Below are 15,727 nucleotides of genomic sequence, written 5' to 3'. Positions count from 1 at the left end.
GCTCCGGGCGGCCACTACGCACTTTGCGTCCAGCAAGGGACAGCGCAGTCTCTACGCACTTTGCGTCCGGTAGGAGGCAGTGCAGCGCTACGCACTTTGCGTCCGGTAGGGGGCGGTGCAGTCACTACGCACTTTACGTCCAGCAGGCGGCAGCACAGCGCTACGCAGTTTGCGCTCAGCAGGCGGCGGTACAGCTACGCAGTTTGCGCCCAGCAGCGCTACGCACTTTGCGCCCAGCAGGCAGCGGTACAGCTACGCACTTTACGTCCAACAGGCGGCGGCACAGCTACGCACTTTACGCCCAGTAGCTACGCACTTTACGTCCAGCAGGCGGCAGTACAGCTACGCAGTTTGCGCCCAGCAGCGCTAAGCACTTTGCGCCCGGCAGGCGGCAGTGCAGCTACGCACTTTACGCCCGGCAGACGGCAGTACAGCTACGCACTTTGCGCCCAGCAGCGCTACGCACTTTGCGCCCGGCAGGCGGCGCTACCGGCGCGGCGCGGCCGTTGTGGCGGCGGGGAGCGGCGCGGCGGGGAGCGGCCCGGCCCGCTGGAAGATGGCGGTGCGGAAGAAGGACGGCGGCCCCAACGTCAAGTACTACGAGGCCTCGGACACCGTCAGCCAGTTCGACAACGTGCGCCTGTGGCTCGGCAAGAACTACAAGAAGGTAGCGCGGGGGCGGCCGCCTCGGGCCCGGCCTGTCACGGCCCCGCCGCCCCCCCCCGGGCCCGGCTCGGCGGGAGAGGCCCCGGCTGCGGCCCGCGGCGGGGCCGTGACCCCCCCCCCGCCTCCCCCTTTCCCCCCCCCAGTACATCCAGGCCGAGCCCCCCACCAACAAGTCGCTGTCGAGCCTGGTGGTGCAGCTGCTGCAGTTCCAGGAGGAGGTGTTCGGGAAGCACGTCAGCAACGCGCCCCTCACCAAGCTGCCGGTGAGCCCCCGCCGCACAAAGGCGGCCCCCCCCCGACCGGGACCCCCCCCTCCCCTCCCCGCCCCTTCCCCCAGCCCCCGGGCACGGCCCCCCCCCGGCAGCGGGGACGGGGACGGCGCCTCCGTGACCGTGGGCTGCGGCCCGGGGACACGGGGAGGGCGGCTGGGGACGTGGGGACACGGGGACGTGGGGACGGTGCCCCCCTGCCCCCAGGAGCACCACGGCGGGGGGACGACACCGGGAGCAGGGGCAGCGCCTCGGGGGCCTGGGGACAGAAACCCAGGGACAATGGCCTTGGTACGGCCAGTGCCCAGTGCAGGGACCCTAACCCCACACAGGGACCCTGGCCCCACACGGGGACCCTGGCCCCACACGGGGACGATGCCCCGGTGAGGGTCTGTGCCCCAGCAGCCCGGGGACATCCCCCCGCTGACCCCGGGGCCGTGCCCTGCTTGGCAGCTGCCCCCCACCTGGGACAGCGCCAGACCTCAGACAGCGCCCCACTGACCCGGGGCCAGCCCCCCAGCACGGGGGCTTTTTGGCAGCCCCCCCCCAGCCCCCAACCCAGCATCCGCATCGCAGCCCCAGTGACCCGGGGCCGGCGCCCCCGATGCGCCGGTGACAGCTCCCGGTGCCCCGGGCTGTCCCGTGCACCCCCCCTGACCCCTCTCCTCCCGTTACAGATCAAATGCTTCTTGGATTTCAAGGCGGGGGGAGCCCTGTGCCACATCCTGGCAGCCGCCTATAAGTTCAAGAGCGACCAAGGATGGTGAGCACCCACCGCACCCCATTGGGGGGGGGCTGGGAGTGGGAGGGGGCTGGGGTGGGAGCTGTGGGGTCTGGGTGGGGGGGGGACAGAGCTTTTACCCCCTCTTTGGGAGCACCGGGGGTTGCCCCAGCTCGGTGGCTGCCTGGGCTGGGCTGTGCGTAGGTGGCTGCCTGGGCTGGGCTGTGAGCTGGGGGATGTCCCCCCCCGGCCATGGAGCCCTGGGGGGGGTTCAGGCCCCCCCCCCCGCCAGGCAGGCTGCAGCTGGCTGACGAGGAGACCGGAGCTGTGGCTTTCATGAGAGTCGCTCTTTTCTTCCAATAAGGCGGCGTTTCGATTTCCAGAATCCCTCGCGGATGGATCGCAACGTGGAGATGTTCATGACCATTGAGAAATCCCTGGTGCAGGTAAGGGGGTGCTTCCCCTTCCAGCCCCTCCCCCGGAGATTCCCCCCCCCGAGTCTGCCCCCATCCCGCTCAACGCTTTGCTCTTCATCCCCAGAACAACTGCCTGGCCCGGCCCAACATCTTCCTGCACCAGGAGATTGAGCCCAAGCTGCTGAGCAAGCTGAAGGACATCGTCAAGAGGCACCAGGTCGGTGGCAGCGCTGGGGTGGGGGGGGGCCCATCCGAGGCTGCGTCGCGGTGCTCAGCCCCGCGCTCCCCCCTCCTTGCAGGGCACCGTGACCGAGGACAAGAGCAACGCGTCCCACGTCGTCTGCCCCGTCCCCGGGAACCTGGAGGAAGGTGGGTGCGAGCCTGGGGGGCTCAGAACCGATGGGGAAACATCAGGGGGGGCAGTGCTGGGGGCTGGGCTGTGCGTGGCCACCGGGGCAGCTCCCCCGGGGGCAGTCGGAGCCGTGGTGGGGGCCGTGCCCAGCACCGTGCCCTCTGCCTGTGCCTTGTAGAGGAGTGGGTCCGGCCGGTGATGAAGCGAGACAAGCAGGTGCTGCTGCACTGGGGCTACTACCCCGACAGGTGAGGGGGTCCCGGGGGGTCCTGGGGAGCCACCGCTCCGTGCTGGGGCTGGGGGACGTGGCTGTAACCTGATGGGATGCCCCCGCTCCCCCCCTGCCCCTGCACCCGCAGCTACGACACCTGGATCCCGGCCAACGAGATCGAGGCCTCCGTGGAGGACGCCCCGACACCGGAGAAACCCCGGAAGGTGATGGGGACCCCCAGGCCCAGCTGGTGGCTGTGGATGGACCCCCCCCCCCATCCCCTGCCCACCCTGGGGGTCACCGATCCGTCCGGACCCCGCCCGCAGGTCCATGCCAAGTGGATCCTGGACACGGACACCTTCAACGAGTGGATGAACGAGGAGGACTACGAGGTGACCGACGAGAAGAGCCCCGTCGCCCGCAGGAAGAAGATCTCGGCCAAGACACTGACGGATGAGGTCAGAGCAGGGTGGCTGCCCCCGGGGGACGCATGGGGAGGGGGCTCTGCCCTGGGGGGGTCCCAGTCCCGTGCCTCATGATCCCTGCGTCCTCCACAGGTGAACAGCCCCGACTCGGACCGGCGGGATAAGAAGGGAGGCAACTACAAGAAGAGGAAGCGCTCGCCCTCGCCCTCGCCCACCCCAGAGGCCAAAAAGAAGAACGCTAAGAAGGGGTGAGCCTGGGGGGGGGGCAACGGGGCCGGATCCAGCCCCAGGGCAGAGGCTGTGGGAGCCCGGCTGTGATGCTGATGGGGCCGGGGGGGCTCTGGCTTTCACAGACCCTCCACCCCCTACAATAAGTCCAAGCGTGGGCACCGCGAGGAGGAGCAGGAGGACCTGACGAAGGACATGGACGAGCCCTCGCCCGTCCCCAACGTGGAGGAGGTCACCCTGCCCAAAACAGGTCAGGGCCGGGGCCGGCAGTGTCCCCACGGGGCCGTGCCTGTCCCAGCACCCCGGCGCTCAGCGCTTCCTCCCTCTGCTGCAGTCAACACCAAGAAGGACTCGGAGTCTGCGCCCGTCAAGGGGGGCACCATGACTGACCTGGGTGAGTCCGAGCCCCTCGGGCTGGGCACTGCGGCCAGTCCCTGGTGCTGCCACGCCAGCAGTGCCCAAAACTGCCCCCGTGTCCTCTCTTCCAGATGAGCAGGAAGATGAGAGCATGGAGACAGCCGGCAAGGTGAGGCCACAGGGCTGTGCCAGCCCTCGGTGACAGCAGCCCCGTGAGGTCTTTTCCCTGCCCAAGGGACCCTTTTCCCTTCTCCAAGGACCGTGCTCCCCGCTCCAGAAACAGAATCAGCGCTGTAGGACGGTCACCTCTTTTGTCCCTCTTCTGGGGACAAAAAGGCCCTGTTTGCTGGCATATTAGAGGGTGTCCAGAGCAAGGCCACAAAACTGATCCTGGGGCTGGAGCAGCTGTCCTCTGACAAGGGGCTGGGGTTGTGAAGCCTGGAGAAGAGAAAGCTCTGGGGGGGCCCTGTAGCAGGGGGCTTATGGGGAAGGTGGTAAAAGGCTTTTCCCTGAGGTCTGTAGGGATAGGATGAGGGGAAATGGCTTCAGAAGGAAAGGTTGGATGGGGGTTAGGTGTGAGAAATGGATCCGTTACTGGAGCCGGTTGTGGCTGCCCCCTCCTGGCAAGTGCTCGAGGCCAGGCTGGCTGGGGCTGTGGGCAGCTGGGGCTGGTGGGAGGGGGCCCTGTGCATGGAGGGGGGGGGCTTCAAACCAGGTCCTTAAGGTCCCGTCCACCCCAAACCATGCTGTGGACCCCATCCCCATCCCGTGCTCGGTGAGGGCACAAAGGAGGGGTCGGGGCCCTTTGCCCACGTGGTGCCCGTGTCCCGCAGGATGAGGAGGAGAACGGCACCGGGAGCAAGGGGGAGCAGGCCAAGAACCCCGACCTGCACGAGGACAACGTGACGGAGCAGACCCACCACATCATCATCCCCAGCTACGCCGCCTGGTTCGACTACAACAGGTACGGGGGCGCCCCCGAGGCCACAGCCGGTGCCCCGCCGCCAGCCCGGCGCGGTGCCAGCCCCCCCCCGTGCCTCCCCCTTGCAGCGTCCACGCCATCGAGCGCCGAGCCCTGCCCGAGTTCTTCAACGGCAAGAACAAGTCCAAGACCCCCGAAATGTGAGGCCGAGCCCCCCCGCCCCGTCCCTCGGTGCCCCCCCAGCCCCACGCCGTGCTGACGGCCCCCTCCCTGCCGCAGATACCTGGCCTACCGCAACTTCATGATCGACACGTACCGCCTGAACCCGCAGGAGTACCTCACCTCCACCGCCTGCCGCCGCAACCTGGCGGGCGACGTCTGTGCCATCATGCGGTGCGTTTGGCCCCCCCGCACGCGGCTCGGCCCCTGGCAGCCGCCCCCCCCTCTCTGAGCCCCCCCCACACACTCCCCTTTTTTTTTTTTCCTCCTCCGCAGGGTCCACGCCTTCCTGGAGCAGTGGGGCCTCATCAACTACCAGGTGGACGCCGAGAGCCGGCCCACCCCCATGGGCCCCCCACCCACCTCTCATTTCCACGTCCTGGCCGACACCCCCTCGGGGCTGGTGCCTCTGCAGCCCAAGACGCCCCAGGTGGGTGCGCAACGAGGGTCCCCCGCCGCCTCCGCGTCCCGTCCGCCTTCCCCGGTCCCCGTGGGGGGGGGGTGTTGGGGGGGGTTAGCGTTGGGATTTTGAGGGGGCTGGGGGGGGGGGGGGGGGGCCTGAGCACAGCTTTGTCTGTGCCTCAGGGCCGGCAGAGCGACGGCGACGCCAAGACGGGCCGCAAGAGCAAAGAGATCGAAGACCTCGTCACCGAGACGGTGAAAGGGAAGCCGGAGCTGGTAGGCGGCTGCATGGGGCCCGTCCCCCCGCCGCTGGCCGAGGAAGGCTCCTTCCCTCCTCCCCCTCGCGCCCCGCATGCCGCCCTGCCCTGGGGAGCAGGGACGCGGGGGGGACACCGTGACGAGACGGGGCACTGCGGCGTCTCCAGGGAGGGACGGGGATGGGGAGGGGGGGGGCGGGAGCTGCGTCTTTTCGGGCCTGCCGCCCCCCAGGCTGTGCCCCCAACGTCCCCTCTCCTCCCCAGCAGCAGACCTCGGCCTCGCAGCAGATGCTGAACTTCCCCGACAAGAGCAAGGAGAAGCCGGCCGACATGCAGAACTTTGGCCTCCGCACCGACATGTACACCAAGAAGAACGTCCCCTCCAAGGTGGGGGCCCCGGCCCCTTCTTTGCTCCCTCCCTGTGCCCCCACCCCGCTGCTCACCCCCTCTTTCACCCCCACAGAGCAAAGCTGCCGCCAGCGCCACGCGGGAGTGGACGGAGCAGGAGACGCTGCTGCTGCTGGAGGTGAGCCAGGGATCTGGGAGGGGGTCCCGGGGAGGAGGGAGCGTTGGTAACGGGGCCACCCAGCCCCGCTGAGCCCCCACACCCCACCCCGTAGGCCCTGGAGATGTACAAGGACGACTGGAACAAGGTGTCGGAGCACGTGGGCAGCCGGACGCAGGACGAGTGCATCCTGCACTTCCTGCGGCTGCCCATCGAGGACCCCTACCTGGAGGACTCGGAGGCGTCCCTGGGGCCCCTGGCCTACCAGCCCATCCCCTTCAGCCAGTCCGGCAACCCCGTCATGAGCACCGTCGCCTTCCTGGCCTCCGTCGTCGACCCCCGTGTCGCCTCCGCCGCCGCCAAATCGGCGCTGGGTAATGCGGCCGCGTCCCCGCAGGGGTCGGAGCCCGGGGGTGCCGTTGGCTGTGGCCTTAGGGGCACGAGACCCCCCCCAGGGCGATGGAGGCAAGAGGGGGCCGAGCACTGCCAGAGAACGGGCGGCACGGCACGGGGCCGCGGGTGGTGATGGGGAGCTGGGACATGGGACACGGGACGAGCCCCCCCACACCTCCGGGGGGGCTGTGTGGTGCCAAGGAGCAGGGCTGGCTCTGGGGGGGGGGCTCAGCCCCCTGCTGACGGGTGGCATCGCGCTGCTCTGGCAGAGGAGTTCTCCAAGATGAAGGAGGAGGTGCCCACGGCGCTGGTGGAGGCGCACGTCCGCAAGGTGGAGGAGGCGGCCAAGGTGACGGGCAAAGCCGACCCCGCGTTCGGGCTGGAGAGCAGCGGCATCGCCGGCACCACCTCCGACGAGCCCGAGCGGATAGGTACCGCCTGGGGGGGCTGGGGGAGGCTCTGTGCAATGGGTTTTTGGCACGGGGGGGGGCTCACCCTGTGCCTGTGTCCCCAGAGGAGAGCGGCACGGAGGAGGCGCGGGCAGAGGCGCAGCCGGCGGAGGAGAAGAAGGAGGCGAAGGTAGCGGGGCTGGGGGCGCAGGGTGGGGACCTGATGGAGGTTGGAAATTGGGGGGGGCAAACAACCGGGTCTGGTCCCTTCCCCAGGAGCCCCGGGATGGCACCGCCGAGGAGGAGGTGAAGGAGAAACTGGGGGACATGGCCAAGAAGGAGGAGGAGAAGGGCAAGGAGCCGGAGGGTGAGAAGGAGTCGGACAAGGGCGACAGCGATGGCACAGGTGAGAGGAGGCCTGGCCGGGCAGGGGGTGCAGAGCCCCCCCCCCAGCCACCCCTCACTGACCACCCCTGCCCCCTGCAGGGGACCTGGAGAAGGAGAAGGAGGCGAAGGAGGCGCAGGACGAGGTGCCCAAGGAGCCACCGGAGCCCGAGGCCGAGCGCAAGGCGAAGGTGGAGCGGGACATCGGCGAGGGGAACCTCTCCACCGCCGCCGCCGCCGCGCTGGCCGCAGCTGCTGTGAAGGCCAAGGTGCGGGTTGGGGGGTTTCAGGGGGGCTCTGTGTGTCTATGTGGGGGGGTTTCCTGCAGGTGTTGACCCCCCCACCCCATCCCCTCAGCACCTGGCAGCCGTGGAGGAGCGTAAGATCAAGTCTCTGGTGGCGCTGCTGGTGGAGACGCAGATGAAGAAGCTGGAGATCAAACTGCGGCACTTCGAGGAGCTCGAGACCATCATGGACCGGGAGCGCGAGGCGGTGAGCAGGGCGCAGACCTTGAGCATCCCCCCCCACACACACATACACACCCTGGCAGCCTCTTCTGACCCCCCCCGTGCCTCCCCGTAGCTGGAATACCAGCGGCAGCAGCTGCTGGCGGACCGCCAGGCCTTCCACATGGAGCAGCTGAAGTACGCGGAGATGCGCGCCCGCCAGCAGCACTTCCAGCACCTGCAGCAGCAGCAGCAGCAGCAGCCGCCCCCCCTGCCGCCGGGGGCTCAGCCCCTGCCCGCCACCGGCACCCCCCTGGCCCCCGCCGCCCACCCTCTGGGCGCGCCGCCCGCCCCCGCCATGGTGGCCCCCGCTGAGCCCGGGGGGCAGCCGCTGCCCGGGGCCCCCCCGCCGCAGCCACCCCCGCCGCCGGGCGCCCCGCAGCCTGGCCCGGCCATCCCGCACGGTGAGCGGGGTGCTGAGGGGGGTGGGTGGGTGGGTGGCTGGGGGGGGGGTCTCAGCCCTGATGGTTCCCCCCCCCACCACAATTTCATGCTCTCGCCATCTACCTGAAGGTGGGGGGAGCTGGGCAGGGGGGGGTTGCAGATGGTAGGGATGGGAGGAGAGGGAATGGCCTCAGGTGGTGCTGGGGGAGGTTTGGGATGGGAATGGGGAGGCAGTTTTTGGGGAGGGTGGGGGGGTGTTGGAATGGGCTGCCCAGGGAGGGGGTGTCCCTGCCCCTGTCCTTGTCCCTGTCCCTGTTCAAGGAAAGCTTGGCCGTGCTGCCTGGGTCCAAGGCAGGGACCTTGTTGGTGGCAGGGGGATGTCCCCCTGTTGGTGGCAGGGGGAGGGTTGGCCCAGGTGCTCCTCGAGGCCTTCCCGTAACGTTTCCCTCTCTCCCGCAGCCCCGGCGCCGTTCCCCGGGCAGCAGCCGCCGTCCCAGAGCCTGGCTGGGAGCCTCGGTGGCAGCGGCCACCCCGCCGTGCCCGGTAATGCGCCCGCGGCCCTGCCCTTCGGATTGCCTCCATCCGCCATCCCATTTAGCATGGCTAACCCCCTAGCCGAGTCCATCGGGGCCACCTTCCCCGCTAACCCGCCCGCCCTCCCGCTGCATGGGGCCCTGGCCAGCAGCATGCCGCCCGGGGGGCTGCCCCCCCCGCCTAACCCACCCGGCCTGGCCCTGCCGCACCTCGCGGGGGGCTCGGCCGCCGCGCACAGCCCCGCCATCGTGGCCGCCGTGCAGGGAAGCCTCCTTCCCAACCCCGGCCTCCTCGCAGGTGAGACATTGGGGGGGTGGGGGGCTTCGGGGGGGACGCGGGGGGGTCACTCACGGCGGGGAGGGATCCCCTCACCCATGCGCATCGGGCTGGAGCAGGGCAGGGGGGGGCCTCGCTCAAACCTTCTCATGGGCGGTGGGCTACGCGGTGCGCTCGCACCCCTCCCTGTGTCGCCCCCCAGGTGTGACCCCCCCCCCCCCCTTTTTCCTTTCCTTTTCTCTCCGTGCAGATCAAGGCCCCCCCCTGCAGACGGACCCCATCGCGCCCAGCCCCAGCACGGCCACCCCCGTCCCCCCCACGCAGTGAGCCCCCCCCGGGGCCGAGGACGCTGCACCCCGCGCCCCCCCGCCGCAGGCCCGGGGAGACCGGCCCCTCCCGCCCCCGCAAGACCCCAGAGGAAGCCCCCCCACCCCACCCCCCCGCTTTGGTATTTTTTTATGATGATTGTCCCGGATTTTATTTAAGTGTTGGTCTCCCCGGGCGGGCCGGGGACCCTGCTGCACCCCGGCTATTTATGAGACAGCTCCAATCCCACCTGGCAACTGGGCATTCCCCCCCCCCCCCCCAACAACCCCCCCAGCTCCTTTTCTGTTTTTGTCCCCCCTCCCCAACCCCTCCCTACACCCCAATCTCCCTCTCTCCCCCTTCCCTTTTTTTTTTAAATAACAAAAATAAAATTCCAAGTCCCCGGGGCGGGAAGAAACGGCCTCGAGTGGCAGGGTTTGTGGGGGGGGGGGCAGGGGGCTGCATGGGGGGGTCACACACAGGCTGAAGGACGCAGCATCTCTCCGCCGCCTCTTTATTCGCGGAGCAATAACTTAGCCGGTGGGGCTGGAGCGGTGGGGGGGGGGGCGTGGGGGGAGCTCAGCAGTGCTGGGGGGGGACAATGAAGGGAAAAAAAAAAAAAAAGGGGGGGGAAAGGCACAAAACCCAGACCGGGGGGTGGGGTGGGGGGAATGGGGGGGGTACGGAGGTCTTCAGCCGCTCAGCACCATCCGGACCAGCTCTGTGGAGAGAGGAGAAAACGCGGGGTGAGGGGGGGGCTCCGCGCCCCCAGCCCTCGTCCCGGAGAGAGGCAGGAGCCCGCAGCAGACCCCAGGCAGACGGAGGAGGAGAGGCGGCGGCACCGGGCGCTGCGGCTCCCGCGGGCACGGCTGCGGCTCCATGCAGAGGGGCATGCGGGGGGGGCAGGGGCTGCACCGAGGGAGAAAGGGGGGCGAGAGCGCAAACCAGGAGGCTTTGGAGGCTTTTTTTTTTTTTTTTCTTTGCTTAAAAAGAAAAAAAAAATTCCACCCAAAAATTAATAAAAAAAAAGAAGAAAAAAATTAAATGAGGGAAAAAAAGAGGGAGGAAAAAAATGTTAAGTAAGTAACTGAAGGAGGATGGGAAGAGGCGTACCCCTGCGGCTTCACCCTGACAAGATGTGTCTCACAAACGCTGGGAGGAAGGAAGGAGATGATGGTCAGGGAGGGCTTGGGAACGGGGCTGAGCCCCCCTGGGACCCCCCTCCCCGGGGACCCCCCCGCCACCGGCCCGGCGCTCACCTTCGTAGTTGATGCAGCCGTTGCTGTCCTCGTGCCCGGCCACCAGCTGCTCCACCTCCTCCTCCGTCATCTTCTCACCTGCGGGACGGCGACGGGGTCACCTCGGGGTGGCCCTGGGGGAAATTGGGGAGGGGGTCCGGGAACAAGGGGGGGGGTGGGTGCTCACCCAGGGTGACGAGGACGTGGCGGATCTCGGCCCCCATGACGGTGCCGTTGCCCTCCTTGTCGAAGACCCGCAGCCCCTCCACGTAGTCCTCGAAGCAGCCCTGGTCCTTGTTCTTGGCGATGGTTTGCATCATGGGCAGGAACTGCTCGAAGTTCAGCGTCTTCAGGTTCATCTCTGCGGGGGGGGCACGGAGCAACGTGGGTGGGGGCCGGGGGGGCAGCGGTTCCGGGGTGTGGGGGGTGTATGGGGAGGGTTGGGGGGGCGCAGGGCACTCACCATCGCTCTTGGGGTTGCCCAGCACCTTCATGACCTCGGCGTTGGTGGGGTTCTGGCCCAGCGCCCGCATCACGTCCCCGCACTGGCTGTACAGGATCTTCCCGTCCCCGGTGCGGTCGAAGAGCTGGAACGCCTCCTTGAACTCTGCGGGGTGCCCGATGTCAGGGGGGGGCCGGGCACCCCCACGGGACTGTGCACCCCGTGGGAGCCGGTGCTGCAGCGCCCTGCATCTATGGGACCCCGTAACCCGCACCTACAGGACCCCGTAACCTACCCCTATGGATGCTGCATGTACAGGACCCCAAAACCTGCTCCTACAGACCCTGCACCTGCAGAACCCCATAACCTGCTCCTAGGGACCCTGCACCTATGGGACACCGTGACCTGCACCTACAGGACCCCATAACTTGCTCGTATGGATGCTACATGTACAGAACCCCATAAGCTGCTCCTAGGGACTCTGCATCCATGGGACCCCATAACCTGCTCCTAGGGACCTTGCACCTCTGGGACCCCATAACGTGCACCTACAGGACCCTATAACCTGCTTCTAGGGACCCTGCACCTATGGGACCCCGTAACCTGCACCTACAGGACCCCATAAGCTACTCCTATGGATGCTGCATGTCCAGGACCCCATAACCTGCTGCTATGGACCCTGCATCTACAGGACCCCATAACCTGCTCCTAGGGACCCTGCACCCCTGGGCCCCCCCACCCTCGATGCTGCAGCTGGAGGATGCTGTAAGCAGCACCAATGGGGCCAGGCACCACAGGACCCCCCCCCACGCCCCCCGCACCCCCAGGACCCCATCCCCTGCACCCAGCCCCCCCCCGGCCCAGATCCCGTTTCCCATCGGGGTCCGGTTTCCCGTCGGGAACCCGACGCCAGCAGCCGGGGGGGGGGGCTCCGGGAGCGCGCGGGGGGGCCCCTCCCGTGCAGGAAGGGCCGGGGCCGGGGCCGCCTCCCGCCTCCCCCCCCCCCCCCCGCACCGGGGCGGCCCCGCCCCGCAGGAATGCGCGGCCCGGCCCCGCGCCGTGCCCATATAAGGGCAAATGGCGCAAGAGGCCCCGGAACCCCCCCGGCCCCCGGTGTCCCCCCCCCGAGCCCGGAGCCCCCCCCAGGGTCCCGAGCCCCCCCCCCCCCAAGCCCCGGGTGCAGCCCCGGCCCCCGCCCCGGTCCCGGAGCGACTTTGCCCCGGGACCCGCCCGGGCGGCGGCGGGCAGGAAGCGCGGGGAGCGGCGGGGCCGAGCCTCGAGGGGGGGGGGTCCGGGGGGGTCCCGGGGGGGGTCCCGGTGGTCCCGGGCACTCACCGGCGGTTTGCTCCTCCGAGAAGTCGCACTGCGGGGGGGGGGAGAGCGCGGCCGTCAGCGGGCACCGGCATCGGCACCGCCCGCGCCGTCGGGGCCCCCCCGCCCGGTGCCAGCCCCGAGCCCGCTCCCGGTCCCGGTTCCCCCCCCCCCGCCCCCCCCCCCCCATCCCCCCATCACCCCCACCCCCCCCCCGCCCGGTGCCCGCCGCCCCCCGCCCGTCGCATCCCGGTTCCGGTCCCCCCCCCCCCAATCCCCCGTTACCCCCCCCGGTGCCGCCCCGCTCCCCACCATGTTGGCGCTGGTCCCGGTGCTGGTCCCGGTGCTGGTCCCGGTGCTGGTCCCGGTGCTGGTCCCGCTCCCCCCGCCCGGTGCCGGTCCCGGTCCCGCTCTGGGCCGCGGCCTCCGGGAGGCGCCTTTGTACGGCCCCGACGTCACCGCGCGCCCATTGGCTGAGCGCCGCTGACGTCACGGCGCGGTAATGAACTCATGCATTATGCATGAGGGGGGGCGGGGCGCGGGGAGGCCACGCCCATTATCCCGGGGGGGATTTTTTGCCTATAGATGGGCAACGAAAGGGGCCGGGGGGGGCACCCGGGGGGGGGGAGACCCCAATGGGGGATGGGCTGGGGGCACCTCCCCATGGGGGGGGGGGGTCAGGGTGGGGGGGGGGACACCCCGATGGCCAGAGGGGGTGGGGGGGCAGCCCTATGGGGACACCCCAATGATGGGCCCATGGGGGACACCCCTGGGGGGACACCCTGATAAGGACCCCCTGATAAGGACCCCCCCCAACAGTGCCCCCCCCCAAGGGCAGCACCCCACAGGGGGCACCCCCACGGGGAGCATCCCCACGCCCCCATCCCCTAAAGGACACCCCAATAGGGAATATCCCGGTGGTGGCCCCCCCCCAGGGACACCCCCATGGGGACAGGGAGCTGGGGACCCCCCCCCAGGAACCATCCCCTAAAGGACACCCCCACGGAGAACACCCCGATACCGACACCCCCATGGGGACACCCCAAAGACACCCCCCCAAAGCTGGCACCCCCCCAAGTGGCACCAAGGTAGGGACCCCCCCCCCAGCAGGGGACACCCATGGGACAGAGCCCCCCCCCTGTGCCCCCCCCCTGTGCCCCCCCCATACCCCAGGACCCCCATTAAGACACCGCCGTCTCCTCCCTCCTTTATTTGCTGGGCAGCGTGGGGGGGTCGCAGCCCCCCAAAGGCAGCGCGGGGGGGGCGCGGCGGTGGCACAGCGGCGGTGAGGGCGGCTCTGACAAAAGCAGCTCCCAGCAGTTTGGGGGGGGGGGGGTGAGGGGGGGGGCACACACAACCCCTGTGTCCCCCCCCCCCCCCCCGGCGCTGGGGGAGGTTTCTCGGTGGGTGAAGGCACGACATAAATAACAGTCTGCGCAGGCGGGGGGGCGGGGGGGCCGCGGGGCCCCCACCCCGGCTTCTTTGGTCAGTGGTGAGGCGGAGGGGATGTGATGGGGGGGGCAGCCCCCCCCCAGTGCCCCCCACCCCTCGCACGGCCCCAGGCACAGTGGGGAGCAGGGGGGGGGGGGCGCGTTAGGGGCTGCTCCGCTCATCCCGCAGCTCATACCTGGGGGGGGGAGATGGAGGGGATGAAATTGGGGTGGGGGGGGCAGAAGATAAAGGCACTGCCCCCCCCCCCAGACCCCCCCCCACTCACCAGTGGGTTCCTCCCTCCGACAAATCCACCTGCGCCAGGTCCAGATGGAGCTGGGGGAGAGCGGGGGCTCAGGGGGGGCTCTGTGCCCCCCCACACCCCCCTGAGCCCACCCGACCCCCCCCCTCCCCGACCCCCCCAGCCCCCCCCCCGACCCCCCCCTACCTTCCCCAGCACCTCCTTCTCGCGGGCCATGAAGGAGCCGCTGGCTTTGACCTGCGCCTCCAGCTTGCGCCGCGCGGCCTCCTCGGGGGGCACGTCCCACTCAAACCTGGGGGGGCCATGGATTTTTGGGGGGGGGTGAGGAGCACCGGGACGGGCTGGGCAGCCCCCCCCCCGGCCCAGGGAGGCCCCCCCTGACCTCTCGTTGAATTCGGGGTTCAGGGTCCTCCTCTGCACGCCCGTCTTCCTCTTGGTGCCGCGGCTGCGGTCGGGCAGCAGCACCAGGGACACGTAGGGGTCGGGCAGCTCCTTGGACAGCGCCTTCAGCTGCCTGGGGGGGGGCATTTCGGTGGGGGGGGGGGTCACAGCGCTGAGGGGGGGGTCCCTGAGCAGCCCCCCCTCTGTGCTTACCTGCAGCCGTGCACGATGGCCACCAGCTTGCGCTCGTCAGCGTGGTACCAGAGCGTCAGCTGCAGGCGCGGCCCCCCCGGCTCCTGCTCCGTGCGGCTTTGGGGGGGGGGCACAAAAGGGGTGGTGGGGGGGGAAGCTGAGGCTCTGAGCGGCCCCATCGCCATCCCAGGGGTGCCCCCCCCCCTCCCCAGCCTTACCTCTCAGTCGGGGGCAGGCGCTGCCGCAGGGCCCCCCCCCGGCCCCGCTCTCCTCCTCCTGCCCCCCCGCCGCCGCCTCCAGGGGCTCGGGGTCCCCCCCCGGCACGGGGGCACCTCCGGCCCCCACCCCTGAGTGCTGCGACACCAGGACCTGGGGGGGCCGAGAGGGGACGGGGGGGGTGAGGAAGGTGCTGTCTGTGCCCCCCCCACCCCCCCCCACCCCCAAAATGCCCCCACTCACCCCCAGCTGTGCCCGCAGCAGGACCTGGCTGCGGGGCCCCCCCCCGGAGAGAGGGAGCCACCCGTCCAGGATCAGCGCCTCGGCCCCCAGCAGCCGGGACAGGGGGAGGCTGAGCGAGCCCAGGGGCTGCCCCCCCTCGTCCTTCACCTGTGGGCGACAGCGGCTCAGAGCCCCCCCCCCCCAGGACCCCCCCCGCCCCCAAGGACCCCCCCCCCCAGGGAGGGGGCACCCACCTGCAGCTCCAGCACCTCCACGTGGGGCCGCTTGATGAGGAAGGAGAAGCCTTCATCCCACACTGGCTCGGCACTGGGGGCGCAGGTCTGGGGGGGGGGGGGGGGGGCAGAAGCAGTCAGCAACCCCCCCCACGGAACCCCAGACCCCCCCAGACCCACTGAGACCCCCCCGGACCCCCCCAAACCCCCCGTCCCACCTTGGTTTTGAAGGAGACGTCGCGCACGGCCAGGCTGGCGAAGGCGGCGGGCGGCTTGGAGCCCTTGCGGAGCTGGGGGGGGACACAGCGGTTGGGGGGGGGGGGAAACAGCGGTTGGGGGGGGGGCACCGAGGTGGGGGCAGAGACCCCCAGCAGGACTCACCGGGAGGTCGGCGGCGCGGTCGAGGAAGACGGAGAGGAGCGCGGCCGAGAGCTCCTCGCCCCGGGAGGGCTGCAGGAGGCTGTTGGCGTGCAGCACCTGGGGGGGGGGCACCACGGAGGGGGGGGGGCACCACGGGGGGGGGGGGCACAACGGGGGGGGGGGGGCACAGGGAGGGAGGGGGGGGGGCAGTGAAGGATGGGGGGGGCAGTGAGGGTGGGGATGGGGACAGGTGGGGGTGCACGGGAAGGGGAAGGGGGAAATGGGGAGGGGGGGGTGAGGATGGAGGGGGGGTGAGG

General features: G+C 70.1%; 3 protein-coding genes across 8 annotated transcripts in view; 1 reads left to right on the top strand and 2 right to left on the bottom strand.

Annotated features, from left to right (window-relative positions):
- Nucleotides 1–477: 477 nt before the first annotated feature.
- On the top strand, nt 478–9,271 carry SMARCC2 (SWI/SNF related BAF chromatin remodeling complex subunit C2). Of its 5 annotated transcripts, none has more exons than XM_068663518.1 (29): nt 478–667; nt 810–929; nt 1,613–1,698; nt 2,021–2,102; nt 2,197–2,289; nt 2,372–2,441; nt 2,603–2,672; nt 2,784–2,859; nt 2,962–3,093; nt 3,193–3,308; nt 3,414–3,538; nt 3,623–3,682; nt 3,777–3,814; nt 4,479–4,609; nt 4,696–4,767; nt 4,847–4,960; nt 5,063–5,216; nt 5,372–5,464; nt 5,713–5,832; nt 5,909–5,971; nt 6,066–6,324; nt 6,613–6,774; nt 6,858–6,922; nt 7,009–7,138; nt 7,219–7,385; nt 7,474–7,608; nt 7,699–8,026; nt 8,466–8,837; nt 9,067–9,271. In XM_068663518.1, exons 1-29 carry the CDS (start codon nt 557–559, stop codon nt 9,141–9,143), a joined length of 3,621 nt encoding a protein of 1,206 aa, XP_068519619.1. In that variant the 5' UTR covers nt 478–556; the 3' UTR covers nt 9,144–9,271. The 5 variants fall into 5 exon arrangements, with proteins under 5 accessions (XP_068519619.1, XP_068519622.1, XP_068519621.1 ...); XM_068663521.1 differs by having other exon boundaries at nt 5,710–5,832; nt 8,466–8,549; nt 9,067–9,270; XM_068663520.1 differs by lacking the exon at nt 5,372–5,464.
- Nucleotides 9,272–9,622: 351 nt separating this feature from the next.
- MYL6 (myosin light chain 6) lies at nt 9,623–12,570 on the bottom strand. 2 transcript variants are annotated; one of them, XM_068663550.1, is made up of 7 exons: nt 12,426–12,570; nt 12,138–12,165; nt 10,824–10,967; nt 10,548–10,721; nt 10,382–10,459; nt 10,236–10,274; nt 9,623–9,843 (listed from the first exon to the last, which is right to left on the bottom strand). In XM_068663550.1, the coding sequence occupies exons 1-6, from the start codon at nt 12,426–12,428 to the stop codon at nt 10,246–10,248; spliced, it is 456 nt and encodes a 151-aa protein (XP_068519651.1). In that variant the 5' UTR covers nt 12,429–12,570; the 3' UTR covers nt 9,623–9,843; nt 10,236–10,245. The 2 variants fall into 2 exon arrangements, with proteins under 2 accessions (XP_068519651.1, XP_068519652.1); XM_068663551.1 differs by lacking the exon at nt 10,236–10,274.
- A 738-nt stretch (nt 12,571–13,308) lies between these two features.
- Nucleotides 13,309–15,727, bottom strand: part of ESYT1 (extended synaptotagmin 1) — an 8,784-nt gene continuing 6,365 nt past the window's right edge. Inside the window, 11 exon segments of the mRNA XM_068663532.1 lie at nt 13,309–13,740; nt 13,831–13,880; nt 13,993–14,098; nt 14,189–14,320; nt 14,401–14,496; nt 14,598–14,628; nt 14,631–14,748; nt 14,839–14,985; nt 15,072–15,158; nt 15,269–15,340; nt 15,432–15,527. Coding sequence (XP_068519633.1) covers nt 13,707–13,740; nt 13,831–13,880; nt 13,993–14,098; nt 14,189–14,320; nt 14,401–14,496; nt 14,598–14,628; nt 14,631–14,748; nt 14,839–14,985; nt 15,072–15,158; nt 15,269–15,340; nt 15,432–15,527 — 969 coding nt within the window. The 3' untranslated portion in view covers nt 13,309–13,706.

This window comes from Anas acuta, chromosome 29 (assembly GCF_963932015.1).
Source record: "Anas acuta chromosome 29, bAnaAcu1.1, whole genome shotgun sequence".
NCBI lineage: Eukaryota > Metazoa > Chordata > Aves > Anseriformes > Anatidae > Anas > Anas acuta.
Note: the sequence above shows the minus strand (reverse complement) of the source record. Positions and strands in the feature narration are given on the sequence as shown.

Excerpts from the sequence above, each read along its gene's own strand:
- SMARCC2 (XM_068663518.1), top strand. The coding sequence starts at position 557 with ATGGCGGTGCGGAAGAAGGACGGCGGCCCCAACGTCAAGTACTACGAG. Across the intron at positions 5,833-5,908 it reads AGAAGAACGTCCCCTCCAAG|AGCAAAGCTGCCGCCAGCGC; the intron begins GTGGGGGCCCCG and ends TCACCCCCACAG. Across the intron at positions 7,609-7,698 it reads TGGACCGGGAGCGCGAGGCG|CTGGAATACCAGCGGCAGCA; the intron begins GTGAGCAGGGCG and ends GCCTCCCCGTAG.
- MYL6 (XM_068663550.1), bottom strand. Across the intron at positions 10,722-10,823 it reads GGGCAACCCCAAGAGCGATG|AGATGAACCTGAAGACGCTG; the intron begins GTGAGTGCCCTG and ends CCCCCCCCGCAG. Across the intron at positions 10,275-10,381 it reads CGGCTGCATCAACTACGAAG|CGTTTGTGAGACACATCTTG; the intron begins GTGAGCGCCGGG and ends CCTTCCTCCCAG.